General features: G+C 40.8%; 1 protein-coding gene across 3 annotated transcripts in view; it reads right to left on the reverse strand.

Annotated features, from left to right (window-relative positions):
• Window positions 1-19937, reverse strand: part of Mtf2 (metal response element binding transcription factor 2) — a 37213-nt gene extending 17276 nt beyond the window's left edge. Inside the window, exons 1-8 of one of the 3 annotated variants that reach the window (XM_085691510.2) lie at window positions 19656-19936; window positions 8540-8556; window positions 8358-8459; window positions 8163-8244; window positions 3644-3739; window positions 3310-3410; window positions 2774-2922; window positions 30-125 (exon numbers count right to left, since the gene is read on the reverse strand). In XM_085691510.2, coding sequence (XP_085547636.1) covers window positions 30-125; window positions 2774-2922; window positions 3310-3410; window positions 3644-3719 — 422 coding nt within the window. In that variant the 5' untranslated portion in view covers window positions 3720-3739; window positions 8163-8244; window positions 8358-8459; window positions 8540-8556; window positions 19656-19936. Of the gene's footprint in view, window positions 1-29; window positions 126-2773; window positions 2923-3309; window positions 3411-3643; window positions 3740-8162; window positions 8245-8357; window positions 8557-19655 lie in introns of all 3 variants that reach the window. The other 2 variants (XM_048447059.3, XM_048447062.3) reach the window with 2 other exon arrangements.
• Between the last annotated feature and the right edge of the window lie 1726 nt (window positions 19938-21663).

The following is a 21663-nucleotide window of genomic DNA, read 5'->3' on the forward strand; positions in this document are numbered from 1 at the left end:
AATCATTGAAATTCAAATGTTCTTCTCACCTATCTCCAAATAGCATTGGCTTTTGAAGGCATTGCACACAAGCCTCATGAAACCACTGCTTACATTTGCAACACTGCAGCATCTTTAAATACCAGCTACCAAAAAGAAAAAAAAAGTTTAAATTAATACTTTTTAAAACAATATTCTATTATATAGTTCAAGACTGGCCTCCAATTCACAATCCTCCTGACCTTGCCAGTGTTGAGATTATAGGTGTGCACCACCATTGTTACCTAAATTACTACTTATTAATGAAGCAAGGGTTCTTTTTGAAAAAAAAAAGGAAAAAACTACATTATATAATAACCAATATAGTTCTGACAAAAGTATTACATTTCTGCTATACTTAATACTATTTTTTTTCTCCAAAAAAATGTTTGTACTATTAATTATTTCATCCTTCCTCTTCCTCTTTTTTTTTTTTCTTTTTTTCTGTTATGGTTTTTCTCTTGTAGCTTTGGAGGCTGGTCCTGGAACTCTGCAAACAAGGAAGGCTGGCCTCACACTCAGAGATCTATCCACCTGCCTCTGCCTCCCAGTGCTGGGATTAAAGGCCTGCACCACCATCGCCCAGCTCCATCCCTCCCTCTTTTTTATGGGAATTTACATGCTCTTTAAGCAAAACTGATATTTCAAGTCAATAATGTCTTTGATTTTTCTCAGATTACAAGATTCAGAGGATTTTGCTTTTTGTAATAAGATCTAAACAGGCCGTTACACAATCTACCAATGAGCTACACACCCAGATAGCTCTTTTTATTTTTATTTTTGTTTTCCTCTGAGTTTTGTTTTTTAGTAACAGAGTTTCACTAGCCTCAAAACTGAAGATGATATCAAAACTGGGTCACTCACTCTCCTTAGTACTGAGATGAACTACCCCTTCACCCAATTCATGAGGTGCTAGGGGTCAAATCCAAGACTTCAAGCCTGCTAGACAGGCTATTACAGCTGAGTTATATCCTCGGGTCTCTTTTCATTTTTTTGAGTATCATTCTGAGGTTGACCTTAACCTCCTGCTCACAACCACACCCAGCTGTATAAAGCCTTTCCTAAATGTAGGCTCCTACTGCTGCACCAGATGAGCTCCAAATTTATAGACCAGAGTTCTCATCCTGTGGGTCAAGAGCCCTTTCACAGGGGTCGCCAAAGACCATCAGAAAACACAGATATTTACAATTCATAATGGTACCAAAATTAGGTTGTGAAGTGGCACAAAAATAATTTTATGGCTGGGGGTTACCATAACTTGAGAGAATGTGTTAAAGGGTCACAGCATTAGGAAGGTTGAGTACTGTCCTATACTAAGCACTTGCCTTCTTCAGCCCCTGAGTAACTACAAGAACAGACATGTGCCCCCAGGCCTGGCCATTAGATGGCTTTTTTTTTTTAGGTTTATGTGTAGACTGCTTTTCTGTGTATGCATTAAGTGCATGTAGAGCTTCGCAAAGGCCAGAAAAGGGAGCCAGACTCTCCCCAGAACTGGAGTCATAAGTAGTTGTGAGCTGCCAGTGGTACTAGGAAATAACCCAGGTCCCTATAACTGCAAGACCAGTAAATCCTCAAGTCACCCAGCCATTTCTGCAGTCCTTATTTATTTTTTTTTACTTTTCGATAGAGGATTTCTCTGTGTAGCCCTGGTTGTTCTAGAATTCACTCTGTAGACCAGCCTGGCCTTGAACTCACAGAGATCTGCCTGCTATGTCTCCCAAGTGCTGGGATTAAAGGCATGTGTCACCATTGCCCCTCCAGTCTCTATTTTTTTTTATTTATGTGCCTATAAAGGGCATATGCATATTCAGTACACTTGTCCACAAAGCCCAGAAAAGGGTGACTGATCCCCTGGAACTAGAGTTAAAGGTGGTTGGTTGTGAGTCACCAGTGTGGTTGCTGAGAACTCAATTCAACTGGTCCTCTCTGGGCGCTGTAGGCACTGCACTCATGTGCACATCATCCATGTGCAAATAAACCTACATATACATAATTTAAAGTCTTTTAAAATAAAATAAACAGAAGACATCCAATATAGCTCTCTAGTTCCTGGACAGTATATTTTGTTAGTAAAATACTTAGAAAAATTACTTGGCAGTTTCTTCTGAAAATTACATATTGTTGTATATATACACAGGAAATAATATTTAGGAAACACTAGTAACATATACAGTCTAATCAGTCTCACCTGGGGCTCTATCACTTAACTAAAACCTGTTTCTTAATTACTCATTCAAATAATATTAAGTATATACCAATTTTCAAATGTGTAATCACACTAAACATGACATCAAATGAACTGAGACAACTTCACACTCCAGTGTGGCAAAGTGGCCTCCAGAGCACATATTTTCCTCTATAATTTATTTTAATGACACATCTGGCATAAGAAAAAAGATGAGGGAAGGGAGAGAAAGAAGAGGATGAGAAAGAAGAGAAACGAAGAAAAACAGTAATGGCATTTCCTTGGAGGTTTTATTTTAACTGATTGTTCATACATTTGCAATTCACTATCATTGCTACACCACACTCAGCAATAGTAAGACAAACCAAGCATGGCAGTGAGCACCTGTACTCCTGGTGCTCTTGAAAAGGCCTTAAGATTGTGAGGTCAAATTTGGAAGTATATACATTGAGACGGGGTCTCAAACCAACAAAGAGGTCTTCATTAAAAAAAAAAAAATTAAAAAGAACAAGAAGGTAATATACGTTAGTAAAAATGACTTCAAAGGACATTAGATAACTGTTTACTTACTCTCCAGGGCCTCCACAATAGCAGTAACACTGCTGGACATTGGTTTTATGACCTGCATCCCACTCAAGGTCTGCCACACTATAGGGTAATGTCTGCTTCATGACTTGCAATGCTTTGGCATTTGGTCCTTTCTTAAGCGCACCACCCCTCTATATATTAGAGGGAAACATTTGAAAAAGTGAAGGTCAAATTTTTTTAACCAAATTTTCTAATTTATAATTCTGTAATTTAAAATTCCTGGCACTACAGAAATAATTTCCATTCTGAACTTCTATAATATCATATTGTCTGATTTGTTATTAATAGTATATTTTGTTGTCTTCTTTCAATTTATTGTCCCAATCCCCACACCACTATCAGAAAGTACAAAAATAACCGTAAGCCATTTAAGGCTCATTAGTAAAACAATAATTCTTTTTAACCAGCTTTAGCTGCTAATTTCATTCAGAACAAACTTTTCAATGTACAGTCATTTCAAAAATAATGTCTTACAAATTCCACTTAGGGCTTTAATCCAAAACACTTTTAAAAGATACCTTTGTTGTTGTTGCAAAAACACACTGCCGACAGAGCCATTTCTCATCTGAATCAATCACACTCGAATCAATGTGAGGTGTGTGGCACAACTGATGATACCCTTGATATCAAAAAAGCACAGAGCGAATCCTATTTTATTAACAAGTACTGCAGAATATAATTCCTAGATGATATTTTAGTTCTAGTTTTGTCATTCCCTCCATTATAAAAGATAAATAGATCTTACAATAAAGTTTCAAAATAGCGAGACAAGTATTGACAATCATTTGTCTTCAATGGACTCACTTGGGATTTAATGACACTTATATGAAACCAAGAAGAATGAATATTTACCTTGACCACACTTATCACATATAACCATTTCATTGGGAGCTTCTGAATACTCTTCTTGACATATTGTACAGACCATTTCCCCACTCCCAGTGGCTCCTGAAATATGTAAAGCAACATTAAACAGTCATGAGGAATTCCACAGAACTTCTATGACTCAGTGTAGCCATTGGGCTTCCTACCTCATGGCAATAAACCTCAGAACTATATGCCAGCCCCAATTAAATGTTTTCTTTTTATAAGAGTTGCCGTGGTCATGGAGTCTCTTCACAGCAATAGAACCAAAACTAAGACACTGAGGGAGACTTATTAATGCTAGAAGTTTTCTGCAGAACACACACTGACTCAGGTTCATGTCTTCACTTGTGTTATACATTAGCATCATAAGATCACAGGGAATAGGCAAGGAAGTTATGTGTTCCTTTTCTGGACTTAAGACAGTTCTTTGTATTCACTAATTATGAAAGAGGCTGAATAGCAAGTATTTCATGGCTGAAATCTAGAAATAAAATGTTTAATAATGTACCCGAAGCGAATTCTACAACAAAAATTGGAAGTGCCAGTTAATTCACCTAAAAAATTACTCTTTCCTCGTTTTCTTTTTTTTTTTTTTTTTTTTGAGACATGGTTTCTCTGTGCAGCCCTGACTATCCTAGAATTTGCTCTGTAGACCAGGCTGGTCTCAAACTCAAGAGATCTGCTTGCCTCTGCAAAGACATGCACCACCACCCACCTTAATATTTTTGTTTTAAAGGTGGGGGGGGCAATAAAGGCACACACCTTTAAGTCTAGCACTCAAGGGAGAGGCAGGCAGATCTTAGTTGAGTTTGAGGCCAGCCTGGTCTACAGAGCTAGTTCTAGAACAGCTAGGGCTGTTATACAGAGAAACCCTATCTCATAAAAAAACAAAAACAAACAAATAACAACAACAACAAAAACTTTCTCAGCTGGGTAGTTGTGGCTCACATCTTTAATCCCAGCACTCATGGAGGAAGAGGCAGGTGGATCTCTGATGTGGGATTCCCCTCTGTACACTGTGAATATGTTTTATTATCATTGGTTAATAAAGAAGCTCTGATGTGGGAATCCCCTCTGTGTGCTGTGATTACCATTAATGAATAAAGAAGTTGCCGTGGCCTGTTGATAGGGCAGAAATTAGGTAGGTGGAGAGGATGGAACTGAATGCTGGGAGGAAGAAGGCGGAGTTGAAGAGACGCCATGGAGCCACCAGAGTCAGACATGCTGAATCTTTGCTGGTAAGCCACTGCCACGTGGCGATATACAGATTAATAGAAATGGGTTAAACTAATATGTAAGAGTTAGTCAATAAGAAGTCAGAGTTAATGGGCCAAGCAGTGTCTTATTAATACAATTTCTGTGTGATTATTTCGGTTCTGGGCGACCGGGACCAGCAAGCAGCCTCCTCCCACAAAGCTCCTCTGGCCTCTGGCAAGGCAGAATAAAGCCAGGCTAGAAGAGATATACGGAGAGGGTAGGCAGAGTCAGAGAGACGCCATGTAGCTGTCTAAGGAGACAGACGCCCCAGAACCTTACCAGTAAACCATGAGCCTCCTATAAAATAATAGAAATGGGTTAATTTAAGATGTAAGAGTTACTTAATAAGAAGTCTGAGCTAATAGGCCAACCAGTGCTGTAATTAATATAGTTTCTGTGTTATTATTCAGGTCTAGGTGTCTAGGAAATGAACAAGCAGTCTCTATCTACAGACTTCCATGAGTTCCAGGTCAGGCTGGTCTACGGAGCTAGTTCTAGGACAGCCTAGGCTACACAGAGAAACCCTGTCTCAAAAAATCAAACCAAATCAAACCAAAAAAACAAAAAACGTATCTGGGCAGTAGTGGCATATGCCTTAAATCTCAGCACTTGGAAGGCAGAGGCAGGCAGATCTCAGAGTTCAAGGACAGCCTAGTCTATACATCCAGTTCCAAAACCGGACTACACAGAAAACTACCTGGAGAAATGAACAAGACACTTCAAAGCCAGGTATTGTTGCACACACCTTTAATCAGCATTCAGAAGACCAGGGTGGTTTTCTTGGGACAAAGTCCTACTATGAATCTCAAACTGGCCTGGAATTACTCTGCAGCCCAGGGCTTTGCCTTGAATTCCTGTCACATTATCTCAGTGTCAGTCTCCCAAGCGCTAGCTTTACAGATCTGAGTCCACAGGGAAGTGATGGTCAAGCAGATGGAGGAACTGCCCATGTACCCTCAGTTAGAAATGCTAGGCTTCAAACCCAGATGTGCCAAAAACCATGGTCTCTCTACCAAACAATATTTCTTCTACCAAAGCATTTTCACACAACCAGTGTTCAAAAGTATAACTTCTAATAACTGCATAACATTCATTCCATCTAGTGGAAAAAAAATTTGCTTTATTACCTCTTAATGTATATTACATAGGTAACATAGAAGGTACCAATTATTATTTTGCCTGCTTTTGTATTATTGATTGTTTGTTTCGGTCTTCTGTCCCTTCCAAATTTCCTGGTACACCTAGCAGGACTTGTTTAATAATTCCTGGGTTTATGGCTATAATTAGAGATAGTCAATCTGAGGTTAGCTTTCTCATGCTAAATGTGTTGTTTCACAAGAAAGGGCTGCATAGCCCCAGCCAGGAGTAGGTGCCTAAGATGACTCCCACTATATCTACATGGACTGGTGAGGAAGTAAGCAATTCTGCAGAAAAGGAGTTATTAATCCAATAAACTGTATGCATTCACCTCAAGAAACAAACCTAAGAAAACTGTGAAATCCAAGAACACCCTTTTTACTATAAAATTTACATGATTCCTGGTCTAGCATAATTGCCCATGGTCTTCCTTACTACAAATTAAGGCATCTACAAAGTCTTAGCCTTTTCGTCTTAGTAATACCAAAATGTTGGGCAGGAGATGGCTCAGTAGTTAAGAACACTTGCTCCTCAACCACAAGTGTGAGTGCAGATCCCAGCAACCATAAGCATTCCTACAAACACTTGTAAACCCAGCTCAAATGGGGATGGTATGTGCAGAGACAGGAGAATCACTGGGACTTGCTGGCTTTTAACGTCAGTGAGGCTCAGGGAGAGACTCTGCCTCAAATGAATAGGGAGAAAGTGAGAGAGGACAATGTCCAACACATTCCTCTGACCACCACACATAATCCCTTACACACATACATGAATAAATAACAAATCTTAAAAAATAGTTATCATATATTTGTTTCAAATAAAGCTATAAAAGTCTCTTTATAAAAGTATGGTGACAAACAGTTTTAATCCTAACATTCAGGAGGCAGAGCCAACTCAACTTTTTGTTGAGTTCGAAACCAACCTATTCAACATAGCAAGTTCCATGCCAGTCGAGGGTATGTAGAGAGACCCTGTCTGGGAGAAAAAAAAAAAAATGCAGGGCAGTGATGGAACACTCTTAATTACACTCGGAAGGCAGAGACAGGTGAATCTCTGAGTTCCAAACCAGCCTAGTCCAGGGCTATAAAGAAAAACCCTGTCTCAAAAAAAAAAAAAAAAATCAAAATAAAATAAATAGCTACATCAGGGCTGGAGATGGCTCAGTGATTAAAAGCTGGTATTGTTCTTGTAGCTGACCAGAGACCAGTTCCCAGCACCTATGGGCTCACAACTGCCTGTAGCTCCATCTCCAGCTTATCTGACATGAGGCCTCTTCAGTCACCTACCTACATTCACACACAAATGTATACACTTTTTTTTATTTTCTATTTTTAAATGCAATTTTTAATTAAAAAATATAAAAATAAAGCTATAGCAAACATTGCCACCTAGTTTCTTTTTTAAAAATATTTTTTTATTTATTATTTTATTGGTGTTTCCCTATATGCATGTCTGTGTAAGTGTTGGGTCCTGGAGTTGTGCCCTGCCATGTGGATGATGGGAAACTGAACCTAGGTCCTCAGGAAGATTAGTCACTGTTCTTCACCTCTGAGCCATCTCTCACCACTCCACCCAGCTTTTTTTTTAATATATTTTATTAATAAACTTCTAGAAAGAGATCTGCTGAACAGATTATAGAGTATATTTTTATTCATTTAATGCAACTGTTGAAAAAATAGCCAAAACAGAAATCTGCATTGTCAACAGCAATGCAGGAATATATTATTTCACAGAACAAAAATTAATACTAGGTATTAGAACCCTCCTAAGCCAGGCAGCAGCAGCACACATCTTTAATCCCAGAACTCAGGAGGCAGAGGCAGGCTGATCTCTTAGTTCAAGACCAGCTTGATCTACAGAGAGTTCCAGGGCAGGTTCCAAAGCTATACAGAGAAACCTGTCTCAATGTGATTCAATTAAACTATAGAGAGCTTTGTTTGTAAACAAGGAAAATAATTCTGTATATTAATAAATTCTTAAACTTCTCCTCATACACGCTACTGAGTAGTAGAAAGACACTGAATTCAATTTCTTTAGCCCCAGAAAATACCATGTTGAAGAAAGCTAAATTTCAGTATATATCATGTTCTAGAGGAACAGTAGCACCTGCCTGTTTGGATGTCCTTCCAGAGAACCCAGGATTTAGAACTGTCCTCAAATATGATGAAGCAGCTCTGTTTCAATATGTTTATCTGCAATACAGAGAAAGAATTCAGGTATCTCTTAAAACTATAGGTGCGAATTAAATTTTAAATTATTTAAAGGTTTATTGCAAATACAGCAGAGGTCTATTAAGATAACTTGCCTTTTTGATAGTTCCAAGATAAAACAAGCCATCTGACCACCTAGCTAGGACATCCTGACCCTCTTCAAATTTACATGCTGGCTTTTTGGCTTTATGTCCATCCTGTAAAGACAGCTTGTTCAAGGATGCTGGGGTCTTTTGGTTTCGACGTAAAGGAGACCGCTTGTGGACCAGTGAGTTACCTGCTCCTGTAGAGTCTCTAGTCAGGAAATAAAAACCAAATATAAGATTTATAATGGTTTACATCAATGATATATTTCATATGTTAGCCAAAACTTTTGGTATAAAGCCTTAATTTGTAAGAAAAAAAAAAAACAACAAATAACTCAAATGGCAAATGCTTTCTAAATAGATTTTTTTAAAAAGAGCAGTAATTCATAATATTTGCTCATTGCCTACCCTAAGTGAAGCCAGGATTCAGCAGTCATTTCACCAAAACATTTTAGGGTGACCACCTCAAAAACAACAGCAGAAAACAACTGGGTACGGTGGATAGGCCTGAACATCAACACTGGGCGGCTGAGCACAAGGATACAAGTTCCAGGCCAGCATAGGTGATTTAGGAGTTCCAGGCCAACTTAAGCTACATATCTAGAACCTTGCCTTTAAATAAAAAATAAAATTAAAAATTGAAGATTTAATAAAACTATACAGACAAAAAAGAGAGCATAAAAGTTCAGTTTAAAAAAGAAAGGAAGAAACCAAAGGTGGGAGACAGTCTTGGTAGTTAAGAACAAAGGAAACATGTTTTCAATGCCTAAAAATAACACAAGTTTTGGGATTCATGCCCATGCTACAGAATGGGATCTTGAAGACATGACACTAAGTAAGACAACCCAGAGAAAACAGACAAGTACTGTTTAATTCTGGCTTTATGAGACACATAAAACAAACTCATAGATAAGAAGTAGCATGGAGGCAGCTGGGGGTAGGAGGAAGGATGAAAGAAATGCATTTTAAAGATGTCAGAAAAGAATTAAAAACTGATACCGTCCCCCTAAATTGCTGAAAAATGTTAATCCAACATTTTTTGTATATATCCAACAAACTCAAAACCTACAAGTATAGTAATCTTCAAACCAACAGAATATGTTGAATATGTTCGTGTACAAGGGCCCTTGGTTCCATCCCCAACACCGTAAGACAAAAATAAACAAAAGAAAACCAGGTGCAGGTATAGGGGTATACACCTATAATCCCAGTACTGGGCAAGTGGCCTAGGGAGATCAGAAGTTCAAGGTCATCCTCAATTACACAGGAAGTTTGAGAAGTTCAAGACCAGCCTGGGATATGTCTAACTCTATATAAATAAGCAACCATTTTAAGTTCAGGAATCTTGCATCCCTTATATTACTAACCCAAACTTGAATAGCATAATTAAGTATGAAAAATAAGTCAGTGGAATGCTCCCTAATTCTGGAATGGAAACTATACAAAATGGCCAACATTCCCAGACACCTTCATATTCTTTGCTATGATTTCAATATTCCTTCTCCCTTCTTCGTGATAGCAATGTACACTGCACACATTCTTAGATCAAAACATCAAACTTAGCCGGGAGGTGATGGCGCATACCTTTAATCCCAGCACTCGGGAGGCAGAGGCAGGCGGATCTCTGTGAGTTCGAGACCAGCCTGTTCTACAGAACAAGTTCCAGGACAGGCTCCAAAAGCTACACAGAGAAACCCTGCCTTGAAAAACAAACAAACATCAAATTTTGTAATTTTTCACTCCCTAGTGTTTCTTCTCTTCTCCTGAAATTGCTGATATACTGTGTTTTGTGCCAAGAACTCAACCTAGTAATAGTTACACTTACCCTTTGGCCTATTTTTTCCCTTCCTATCCACAGCCAAATCTCTAGAAATGCTATTAAGAAGCCTAGCACTTAGGAGGCAAAGGCAGGCAGATCTTTCTGAGTTCTACACAGTGAGTTCCAGGTCAGCTAGTGAGATCCTGTCTCACAAAGTGGGGTTGGGGAGAGAACTACACAAGACGGCTCATCTGGGAAATACTCCCCGCCTCAACTCCACATGGCAAGAACTGACCCCATAAACTGACAAGTTGTAAATACTAAAAATGTGGGCACAGGAAGATGGCTCAGCAGTAAAGGATGCCTACTGTGCTCAATCCTCAGGATCCACATGGTAGAAGGAAAGAACTAACTCCTACGAATTTCCTCTGACCTCTACACATATGATATACATACACAGGCCCACATATATACATACAAACATTCACACACACAATAAATAAAATTAAAAAAAAGAAACCAGTAAGAGGTTGGCAAAACATGACAATACAGATTTGTATGAAGAGTCAGAGTGGTGGTGCACACCTTTAATTCCAGCCACTCAGGAGGCAGAGGCAGGCAGATCTCTGAGTCCAAGGCCACCCTGGTCTACAGAGCAAGTTTCAGGGCAGCCAGGGCTATACAGAGAAACCCTGCCTCATAAATAAATAAATAAATAAATCAGAAGAAAATAAATGAGTAAATGTAACAGAATTCTTTTTTTAAATTGTTGTCTTTATTTATGTGTATGTGTGTGTATCTGCATAGGAATATGTGCACATAGGTGCAGATGTCCTTGTAGGTCAGCGATATCAGAGCCCCTGTAACTGGAATTACAGGCAGTTGTGAGCCTCCCAACATGGATGTTGGGAACCAAACTCTACGAACATAGTACACACTTTTAACCACTGAGCCATCTCTCCAGCTCCTGGGATACCTAATTTGATAGAGAATGTCACTCTATTCAGAGCAAATGGTAACAAAGCGTTAAAAAAAAAGTGAGTTCCAAGACAGCCAAGGTTATACAGAGAAACCTTGTCTTGAAAAAAACAAAATACATTTTATCAAGTTCTCAAAGAATTAACAGAAAGAGAAAAATTCAGCTTAAGGATCTAGCATAGTATAATTTCTCAAAATAAATAAATAAAAAGAACAAAAAATCTGTCATTTCAATTATTTTTGCTTCAATTAAAAAAAAATGGGTCTTTACCCTGCATACAGCCTATGTTCTAAGGGTAGAAAACTGTCCAAGCTTGCTTACCATATCCTCCATATCAGAGTTCTGAGCACACTGCACAGGTAAACAATAAGCAGTCAGTAAACTAGCAGCAGTAACTGGCTGTTTAATTTAGGTTAGATTTAGTAGCTGAAATCTAAGGGCTGAATGCTACCGCCCAACACAGGACTCACCTCCCTAGTAGGAACCTTCATCCCTCTATTGTGCCGCTCCACTTTCCCTCCTCTTCTCTGGGAACAGCCATCAGCCATGACACCTCCACCACAATCATGTTTTCCAGTACCCTTGCCACTACTCTAGGCCATGATGAACCACTCGGCAGCTAAGGGAAAAAAGGAAGGAAAATCTAATCCTACTTCACACTGCCACCTTGCAATAAAGGACTTCTCCTTGATCCACCAACTTACAAAGCAAAAAGATCTTACAACAGTAGGGGAAACACAACTAGGGGACAAAACAACAACGAAGCAAACAAATAAACCCCACCTATGCCATCCTTACCCCAACCCCAGGAACAAGAAGGCGCACTCATCTTTTGGGTGTATGTGGTTTGATCTGGTTTTTAGTTTCAATGTTTTGAAACAGGATGTCACACTGTAACTCAAGCTGGCCTATGCTTGCTCAGTGTTGGAATTACAGGCGTGAGCCACCACACAGAGCTTAAGTCCCTTCCAAAGGCACAAAACTGCTGGGGCTACATTTTTTTCCCAGAGTTTCTTCTACTCCCTGTGACCTGAAGGACATAATGTAACAAAGGAGGGAGACACTTTTGGTGGAATCTTTTGCCCAGATTATCTTGAAACTCACAAGCTCAGTGGAGCCATCACAGGACCCAGGCACAAAGGAAGTAGCAATCTACTTAAGGTCAATCCTATACCAAACCTATGGAGAAGTAATTCTCTTATCTGAGACAGATAAAGTAAAATAAAATCTGAGCCTGGATGCTTTCTTTTTAACTGAGGAATATATGAACATCTAACATCAAAGAAGCCAAAGTTCTACAAAGATCAGAAAGCATAAGGCAGACAGATTCCAGACTAGCTCTAACACTGAAGAGACAGCTCAGTGGTTAGGAGCACTGGCTGCTCTTCCACACAACAGGTCCTAACTGTTTACAATCCTAGCCTCGGGATCTATACCACCCCCCCCTTTAAGGCGTTCCCAGGTAACAAGCACACATGGATACGAAGACAGACAAAACACATTTAAAACATTTTTTTTTTTTAGAAAAAGTAGCTCTACTCTATTTCTTAAGTTTAGAGTTTAACAAACATTATCATACATAAAAAAATTTTAAATTAACCAGGCAGTAGTGGCACATACCTTTAATCCCAGCACTCAGGTGAAACTCTAAGTTAGATGTCATCCTTATCTACAAAGCTAGTTTCAGAACAGCCAGGGCTACGCAAGAGAAACTGACTCAAAAAAATAATAATTTTTAAATAGTAAGAAACTGCCAGGAGAGCCGGGTGGTGGTACCTCATGCCTTTAATCCCAGCACTCAGGAGGCAAAGACAGGCAGATCTCTGTTAGTTGGTTGCCAGCCTGGTCTACAGAGACAGGAAAGGCTCCAAATCTACAGAGAAACCGTCTCGAAAAACAAAAACAATAACAAACAAACAGTTCTATAGAGAAACTAGAGACGGCTTAGCAGTTCAGAGTACTCACTGCTCCTGCAGAGCTGTTTCCTAGCAACCAACACTCCAGATCCAGGGGACCCAGTATCTTGTTCTGACATCCACAGACACCAAGGAAATACACAGTGAACAACATACATACATGCAGGCATAACATTCAGACACATCAAATGAAAGTAAGTACATCTAAACAAATAAAATTTTAAGAAACAGTGGGAAGGCTCAACAGGTAAAGATGCTTGTCACCAAGCCTGATGACCTAAATTGTTATCCCCAGACGCATGTAAAACTAACTCACTGAAGTTAGTTTCCTCCGATTTCCACGTGTGCGGTATAACTACCATACATACAGAATAAATAATTTTAAATTCCATAAACATACATTTAAGTCATGTATATGCATATATAGTTTACATGAAATTTTTTTCATCTGGGCTGACAATGCTCCCTCCAAGAACCAAAAACATCTAATAAAATTCCCAATACCATGCATGAGAAGCCCACTGCAGCTGTTGGTCAGGGTTGTCCAAGAGAATCCTAAAACATTACAGGCTATTGCTATTGCCCTTGGTAGAAAGTAAGTCTCTATTGCTGAAGATACCATGAACTTCAGACACTGGGCCTAGAGACAACTGAGCTAGAACTAACCTGAAAGGCTCCCTAAGTACTAACTTTCATGGTTCCAGAAGGTGCCAAAGCAAGCTGCCAAAGAAAGGAAGCAACAGTCCTACTCCACTATGTCTATGAAATAGAACAATCAACATGGCACGGTAACTGTGAGGGTGCAGAGGGGCATGCATACCTAGGTAGTAACCAATTGGATTTAAGACCCACACAGGGGAGAGGGAACTTTTGCCTGGTATTGGAAACCTAATCAACTACCCAGGGCTAGTAAAGTCACGGACCTTGGAGAATCTACAACTGCCACTTTACTAAACATGCATAATCACTAACTATACTCTAAATAGCCCAGAGTTAAGTGCAGTCCTCACTCCTCATCAACTGATGAAACCCACTACATAAAACCACAATCAATCCAGAGTTGTGGAGTCCAGTACCAACAGTTACTTCTACAACACAACTCCTGTGCCTAAGGCTCTGGGAACACTGAGGAAGAAGAGGACAGAAAGACTGTAAGAGTCAGAGGAATAGGCAGTTTGTTGTGACAATGTGTCTGCAAAGAATGTCAAAGGTTCCCCCATGAAGTCTCACCAATATGACTGCCTAAACATGAGCTGAACAAGGTGATACGCACCTTTAATCATAGCACTCAGGGAAGTAGAGGCAGGCAGATCTCTATGAGTTCAAGGCCAGCCTGATCTGCACAGTGAGTTCACTACAAAGTGAGAACCTGTTCCAAAAAAAAAAACCAGAGACACATGTCAACATAGACAGGGAAAACCAGAAGACCTCAACCCTACACAAAGAAATTCAGGCAATTAAGGAATTGCTAGGAGTGGTAAAAATAGCCTAACCCGGGGAACGGCACACCAGTTTGTTATCCAGTACCCAACAATCATCCCTTAAAAGATACACAAATAACGTTATACAGACTAAGAATATTTATGTATTTAGGAATAAATATGTATAGGTATATACATATATGTACGTAACAATTAATCAAAAGAGGCCACGAATTTGGAAGAGAGCAGAGAGAGAGGCATACAGCAGGGTTGAGAGGGAAGAAAGTATGTACTTATATTATAACCTAAATAAATAAAGGAAATATATTTTACTCCATAAATATTAGTCACTGAAAATTAAGTAGTTTTAACTGGCACACAACCTGCAATTCCAGCACTTCAGGAGGTAAAAACAGAAGAGTCAGGAGTTCGTGGCCAGCCTGGGCTACATGAGACTCTGTCTTAACACCACCAACAAAGTATACTTAATACGCATATTTAATACAAAATAGTTTTTTTTCTTCATATATTCTGATATGGTTTCCCCACCCCGAATTGGTTCCAGATCCTCCCCACTTCTCCACCCACTGAAATCCACACTCTTTCTCACTCTCACTAGCATACAGGCATCACATCTAAGAATAAAGATACAATGAAAACAAACCAGAATAGGACAGAACGAACTTTTGCCCAGAATTCCTAATGTATCCTATTCCCACCTCATTTTAAATCACCAAAGGTAATTTCCAAGTTTCCCTTTCCATGAGTGACCATTACTTCCAGAGCTCAGTGTTCCTGCACCAATCTGGGATGGCCAGGCCTTATTCCTGTCACACTCGCGTCATGACGCTTTCCAGATCACATATGCTTTGGTTACAGAAGTGGCACACAATAAAAGGGTATGTGCATAAAACTTCTCTGGGGTCTTCTAGACCTAAGAACACCTCAGTCCTCATCACAACACACTGGTAAGGTCCTAGCTAGAAAAGGCAGGAAGACAGCTTCAACACAGGACTGCCAGATCAGGCTGGGCAATGAATGACAACTGGCTCAATAAATTCCTACACATAGAATTTTATGTTGTAAATAATTTCCCAAGAAGTTCGGTGCTATTCATCAACTACACTCAGTACTATGATGAAAAAAATCGGACTCTATTGAGTGCCAGTCCTTTCTTCCTTTATCCTTCATGGCTCTAAATTTTATTAGGAATATATGTACTAAATCAGTACTATTCTCATTACTGTGTAAAATACAGGGAAAAAAACAACATAAGAAAGTGTGTGTTTTGGCTCACAGTTTCAGGGCATAGTCCACCATAGAAGATGAGGCATGGCAGAAGGAGCTGGGGCAGCTATCACTGTATCTGCAGTCAGGAAGATCAGGGCTCATGCTCAGCTTGCTTCCTCCATTTGATTCAACCCAGGACCCCAGCCCATGGGTGTGCTGCCTCACATAGTCAGGGTGGGTCTTCCCTTCTCAGTTAAACCTTTCTGAAAACAATCATAGGCACATCCAGAGGTATGTTTCCATGGCGGTTCTGAATCATGTCAAATGGACAATGAAGATCAACCAGCACTATATGTGTAAGTAAAAGGCCTAATTTTAATCATACTATTTATACCTTAGTAAATCAAATTTACTTTTTTCTTTTTCTTTCTTTTTTTTTTGCAACAGGGTCTCATGTGTTCCAGGATAGCTTTGAACTCCTATATAGTTGAGAAGAGCCTTGATCTTTTGATCCTCCTGCCCCCACCACTAACTGTGAAGAAATACATTCATGTGTTAGAGATGGTTTAGCAGTTAAGAGCAGTGGCTGTTCTTTCAGAGGACCTGGGTTCCATTCCCAGCACCTTTGATTCCCAGAATCAACATGGGAACTCACAAACATCTGTAACTCCAGTTCCAAAGGGATCTTCCATCCTCTTCTGGCCTCCATGGACAATGCACCCATGTGGTACACACATACATACAGGCAAAAACCCATACAAATAAAAGAGGCAGGGAGGTGGAAACACATGCCTTTAATACCAGCACACTTGGGAGGCAGAAGCAGGTGAATCTGTAAGTTCGAGGCCAGCCTGGTCTACAGAGTGAGTTTTAGGACATCCAAGGCTACACAGAGAAATCTTGTCTAGAAAGGGAGGGGAGGGGAGGGGAGGAGGGGGTGCTGGAGAGATGGTTCTGCAGTTAAGTGCACTGACTGCTTTTCCAGAGGACCCAGGTTCAAATCTAGCACCCATACAGCCGCTCACAACTGTCTATAATTCCAGTTCCAGGGACCCAAACATTCATGGCAAAAACACCAATGCACATAAAAAATAAAAAAAGAGAAAGATGCATTCATTACCACAGAAGGTTAAATTTTAGAATCACTATAACAGGTGAAAAAATATTCTTTATGGGGCTGGAGAGATGGCTCAGCTATTAGGAGCACATATTACTTTTGGAGAAGAACTGAGTTTTGGCTCTCAGCACCTGTTAGGCAGCTCATGACCACCTATAACTCAAGCTCAAGGGGATGTCATGGCTTGATGTGGGATTCCCCTCTGTATGCTGTGAATATGTTTTATTACCATTGGTTAATAAAGAAGCTGTTTGGGCCAATGGCTTAGCAGAATATAGCCAAACTGGAAGAGCTGTATAGAGAGAGTAGGGGGAGTCAAGTAGACACCATGTAGCTGCCAGCCAGAACCTTATCGGTAGGCCACAGCCTCATGATGATTCACAAATTAATAAAATGGGTTTATTTAAGCTGCAGGAGTTAGCTAGAAATATGCATAAGCTATTGGCCAAACAGTGTTGCAATTAAAACAGTTTCTGTCTTATTATTCGGGTCTGGGTGGCCAGGAAAAGAAGAAACAGTCTCTGCCTACAATGGCTCTGGCCTCTGTGCACACTGGCACATATATCCCTCCCATACATACATACATACATACATACATACATACATACAAACACACACACACCAAGCTCATATAAACAATATTTTTAAATGTCCTCTACACTTTTTCCCCAAAATTCAGGATGCAATTAAACTTGTGTATCATTTGACCAGCATGTTCAAATCTCTAATCTCAGCTGTGATAGTTTTGTACTCAACTAACTTGATATCATGCTCCGTTATGAATCTATTTGTACTTTCATCATGGCTAAGGCCAAGGTTCATCAGTTTAAGCAAATGTATAGCTTGGAGGTGCAGTATGGGTATATGTGTGTATGCGTATGTTCGTGAGTGTGTTTATGCATATGTTCATGGGTGTGTGTATGTTATTGCTCAAAGTCAAATTTCATACTATACATGGGCACCAAACATGTTTATTGTTCAACAACATCACTCTAACACTTAAAACTACATTCAACCCAGGGAAATAATTCTCCATGCTATACATGGAAGTATAGTACTTCAAGTCAGACACCCAATGACAGTTGCTAATGTTAACTCAGAATCAAGAAATAATATCACTGAGGGTGGTTCACACCTTTGATCTCAGCACTCTGGGCAGAGGCAGCCTAGTCTACATAGTGAGTTCAGGACAGCTAGAGTTACACAATAAGGAGACCCTGCTTTGAAACTTAAAAAAAGAAGAAAAGCGGGACTCCATTTAAAGCATTATCCAGCATCCTAAAAGATCACTTAAGAATTTTAAGTTTTGGGGGGCTGGAGAGACGGCTCAGCGGTTAAGAGCATTGTCTGCTCGTCCAAAGGTCCTGAGTTCAATTCCTGACAACCACATGGTGGCTCACCACCATCTGTAATGAGGTCTGGTACTCTCTTCTGGCCTGCAGGCATACATGAAGACAGAATATTGTATACATAATACATAAGTAAATAAAAAAAAGAATTTAAAGTTTACAGGGCTGGAGAGATGGCTCAGCAGTTAAGAGCACTGGCTGCTTTTCTAGAGGACCTGGGTTCAATTCCCAGCACCCACAGGGCAGCTCACAACTCTCTGCAACTCCAGTTTCAGGGGATCAAACACCCTCACACATGCATACATGCAGACAGAACACCAATGCACATAAAATAAAAATAAATTATTAAAAAAAGAATTTAACTTTACCTTATTTGACCCACAATTACTTTTAAGTTTAATCCCCAAAAAAGAAATTTCCAAAAGAGAAATGAAAAAATGGAAATTGAAAGCAGTCTGCAGACGAGGTAATATTAAATGCAACCTATCTGAAGGAGAAAGTTACTACTAGAGCAAATGGAGTCAAATCAACCACTATTTACATAGTTCTATCTCTGCTTTGATCTCACGAGTGCTTTTCTAGGTTATTCACAGACTTGTCTGGGTTTTCGAATTCTAGTTACTAGTACACAGTAGCATCTTCAACCAAAGTTAAATGTTTTACTGAAAGAATACAATAGCATCCCATACATCGCTTTCTATTGTTCACAAACTCTCGAATGACTCAATAAATCCATCTGCTCCTTGTAATTTCTTCCAAAGAAAAATTCTAACAACCAAGGACATCAGACTGTAAACCATAGTTAAGAGTTCTGGCACTATGGAAATACGTGAAGAAAGCCTGGTTTAGTTAAATCCCTTAAAGCCGTAATTACCTAGGCTGTGACGATGAATAAAAACCTCTGAGCAGGGAAACTTTAATTGAACAGAAGAAATGCCTCCTAATAAATAAAATTTAAAAAAGTATCTCTTCCCCCATATCAATCCCACTTCTCCCCTTTAAGCTTCCAAGATTTGCTTTCCAGGCTGTTTCCCTCATCCTTACACTGCATCAGGCCCGTCCGCTAGATTCCTACACTCCAATTCCACACAATTCCACAAACACCCTCTGGTTCCAAACTGCTCCGTCCCTTGGTGCCCCTCGAGTAGACTCCCCACATTCTGACGGTTCCTCCCCTCGGCTCCCCACCCCCTCATCCCCAGGTTCATCCTGTCCCTCCAACCGTCTCCCGCCCCCAGGTTCTTCCTTCCTGCCCTCCAAACACAGCTTCCCTGTCTCAACGTCTCCAGTTCCACCAACCGACTCCCGAACGCCCTGCTCGTTCTCCCAGTCCCTATTTTTGCCAACATTCCACTGACTGCTTCTTTCCATCCATTCTTTCAACACAGGCACCAGTGCAAAAACACCCACACGCAGGAGTCCCTTACCCAAAGCCGGATCCTCCATCTTCCCTTTTCTTTTGCTTTCTTTCTTTCATCTCTTCCCCAATCCCTACCACCTCCAAGAGAGTCGGTTCCCGAGCCAAGGTTCTCTCACCTCATTCGGTCACTTAAGTGGTGCCAACCGCTTCATACAGGAAAACAGAAGCAATCACGTCCCCGTGGGCGCTTCCCCGCGAGTCCGGGCACTCACCGGGCACCCGCCCCAGCGGGAACCCTGCGCACACGCACACACGCGCACACACACACGCACACCGAATTCCTTGGGGACGAGGGTTGGGGAGGAGAGTGTGCGTTCTCACACCGGCTTCAAACACGGACCACTTCGCTACGGCCCTTCGCCATTTTGGTTTCCCGCGGACTCGCGGTGCATTCTGGGAGCGCGGAGCTACTCCGAGGCCGAATGGCAGCTCTCCAGGGCCGCAGAGGGGCGGGGACTGCGCGGCGAGCGCGGAAGGACACCGCGCCCTCCGTCCCGGACCGGCGCTGAACAAAGAGGGACTCTTTAATGTCGCGGTGGGACTGAGTGCTGCCGCTGCCGGTGCAGACACAATAGTGAGCGGAGCGCCTGCAGACGCAGATGCTAGCAGTGCGCCGTTCTTTAAAGGACGGATCGCGTCCAGCCCATCATGTGCATATCTTTTTACGTCCTCAAAAATAGTACATCTCGCTAGGCGGATTGCCTTTCTGTGGAGATAATAACTGAGGAAGTACTTCTGCCTTTCCCCGCGAGGCCTGCTGTTAGAATTCCCGTAAGTGGGGAGGAGACCCTGGATGTCAAATCTCGTTCAATGATTGTTCTCCAAACCCAAATTTATTTGGCATCTATTTGGGAGATTTTCACTCTTTTTTTTTTTGCCTCTGACAACGAAAGGGACTTCTTTTTTATTCTGTTTACCTGCTTCGCGACGTTTCCTAATTGTAACAAAACCTGAGCATACTTTCCTGCAGAACAGTTGGTTCTAGGAACACAGAACTTTCGTACTATTGTCAGCTGCGGACCAGAGTTCCAACGGAAAAAAACGGAGGACACGTTTATCTCTTTGACTTACATACAGGTGTAACCCAACACGTATAGAAACACCTGTAATACCTTTATATTTTGTGAAAATATCTTCAGTTGTAGTTTTATCGCAGATTACGTCACAGAGACAGTCGGTACTGTGTTTTCTTTCTCTGAAAAAGTGGCCTATGCTACTTTCACTTGTATTTCAAGAGCTCCCTTAGAGGACGATGGCGGGTGGCGCATGCCTCTAATTCCAGGAATCAGGAGGCAGAGGCAGGAGGATCTCTCTGATCTGAGGTCAGCCTGGTCTACAGACCTAGTTCCAGGACAGCCAGGACTATACACAGAAACCCTGTCTCGAAAAATCAAAAGAAAAAAAGAGTCCCCTTTACCTAAACTCTTGAAAAATCTGATAAATAAGCATATTCATATATACTACAAATATTTTTTCTTTGGAAAAAGGGTCTCTATTGTGTAACTCTGACTGCCCCTCACTACGTAGACAAGGCTGGCCTCAAACTCAGAGATCTACTTTCTCCTCAGTGCTGGGATTAAAGGCATTGAATCCACCATGCAAAGCTTTGTATTATACAATATTTTATTCAGTTCGTTTCAATCTTTCTCTGCCTTTCCCTCTGTGTGTGTGTGTGTGTGTGTGTGTGTGTGTGTGTGTGTGTGTCTCTTTCAACACAGGGTCTTATGTAGCCCAAGTTGGTCTCAAATTAGCTATGTAACTAATGCTGGCCCTCAGCTCCTGATTCTCCTGCTTCTGCTTCTTTTTTCTGTTTGTTTGGTTTTTGAAGACAGGCTTTCCTTGTGTAACAGTCCAGGCTGTCCTGGAACTCTGTAGACCAGGATGACCTCGAACTCACAGAGAGCTTCCTGCCTCTGCCTCCGGAGGGCTGGGATGAAAAGCATACACTACCACTGCCCATTTCTTCTGCCTCTTGATTGCTGTTATTGTAGGTGTGAACCCCGACACCTAGTTTAAATTTTTGTATGTGTGTGTAGATTTGGAGCTTGTCCTGGAACTCACTCTGTAGACCAGGCTGGCCTCAAACTCACAGAAATCCACCTGCCTCTGCCTCCTGAGTGCAGA

This window comes from Myodes glareolus, chromosome 8 (genome assembly GCF_982192425.1).
Source record: "Myodes glareolus chromosome 8, mMyoGla1.1, whole genome shotgun sequence".
Taxonomy (NCBI): domain Eukaryota; kingdom Metazoa; phylum Chordata; class Mammalia; order Rodentia; family Cricetidae; genus Myodes; species Myodes glareolus.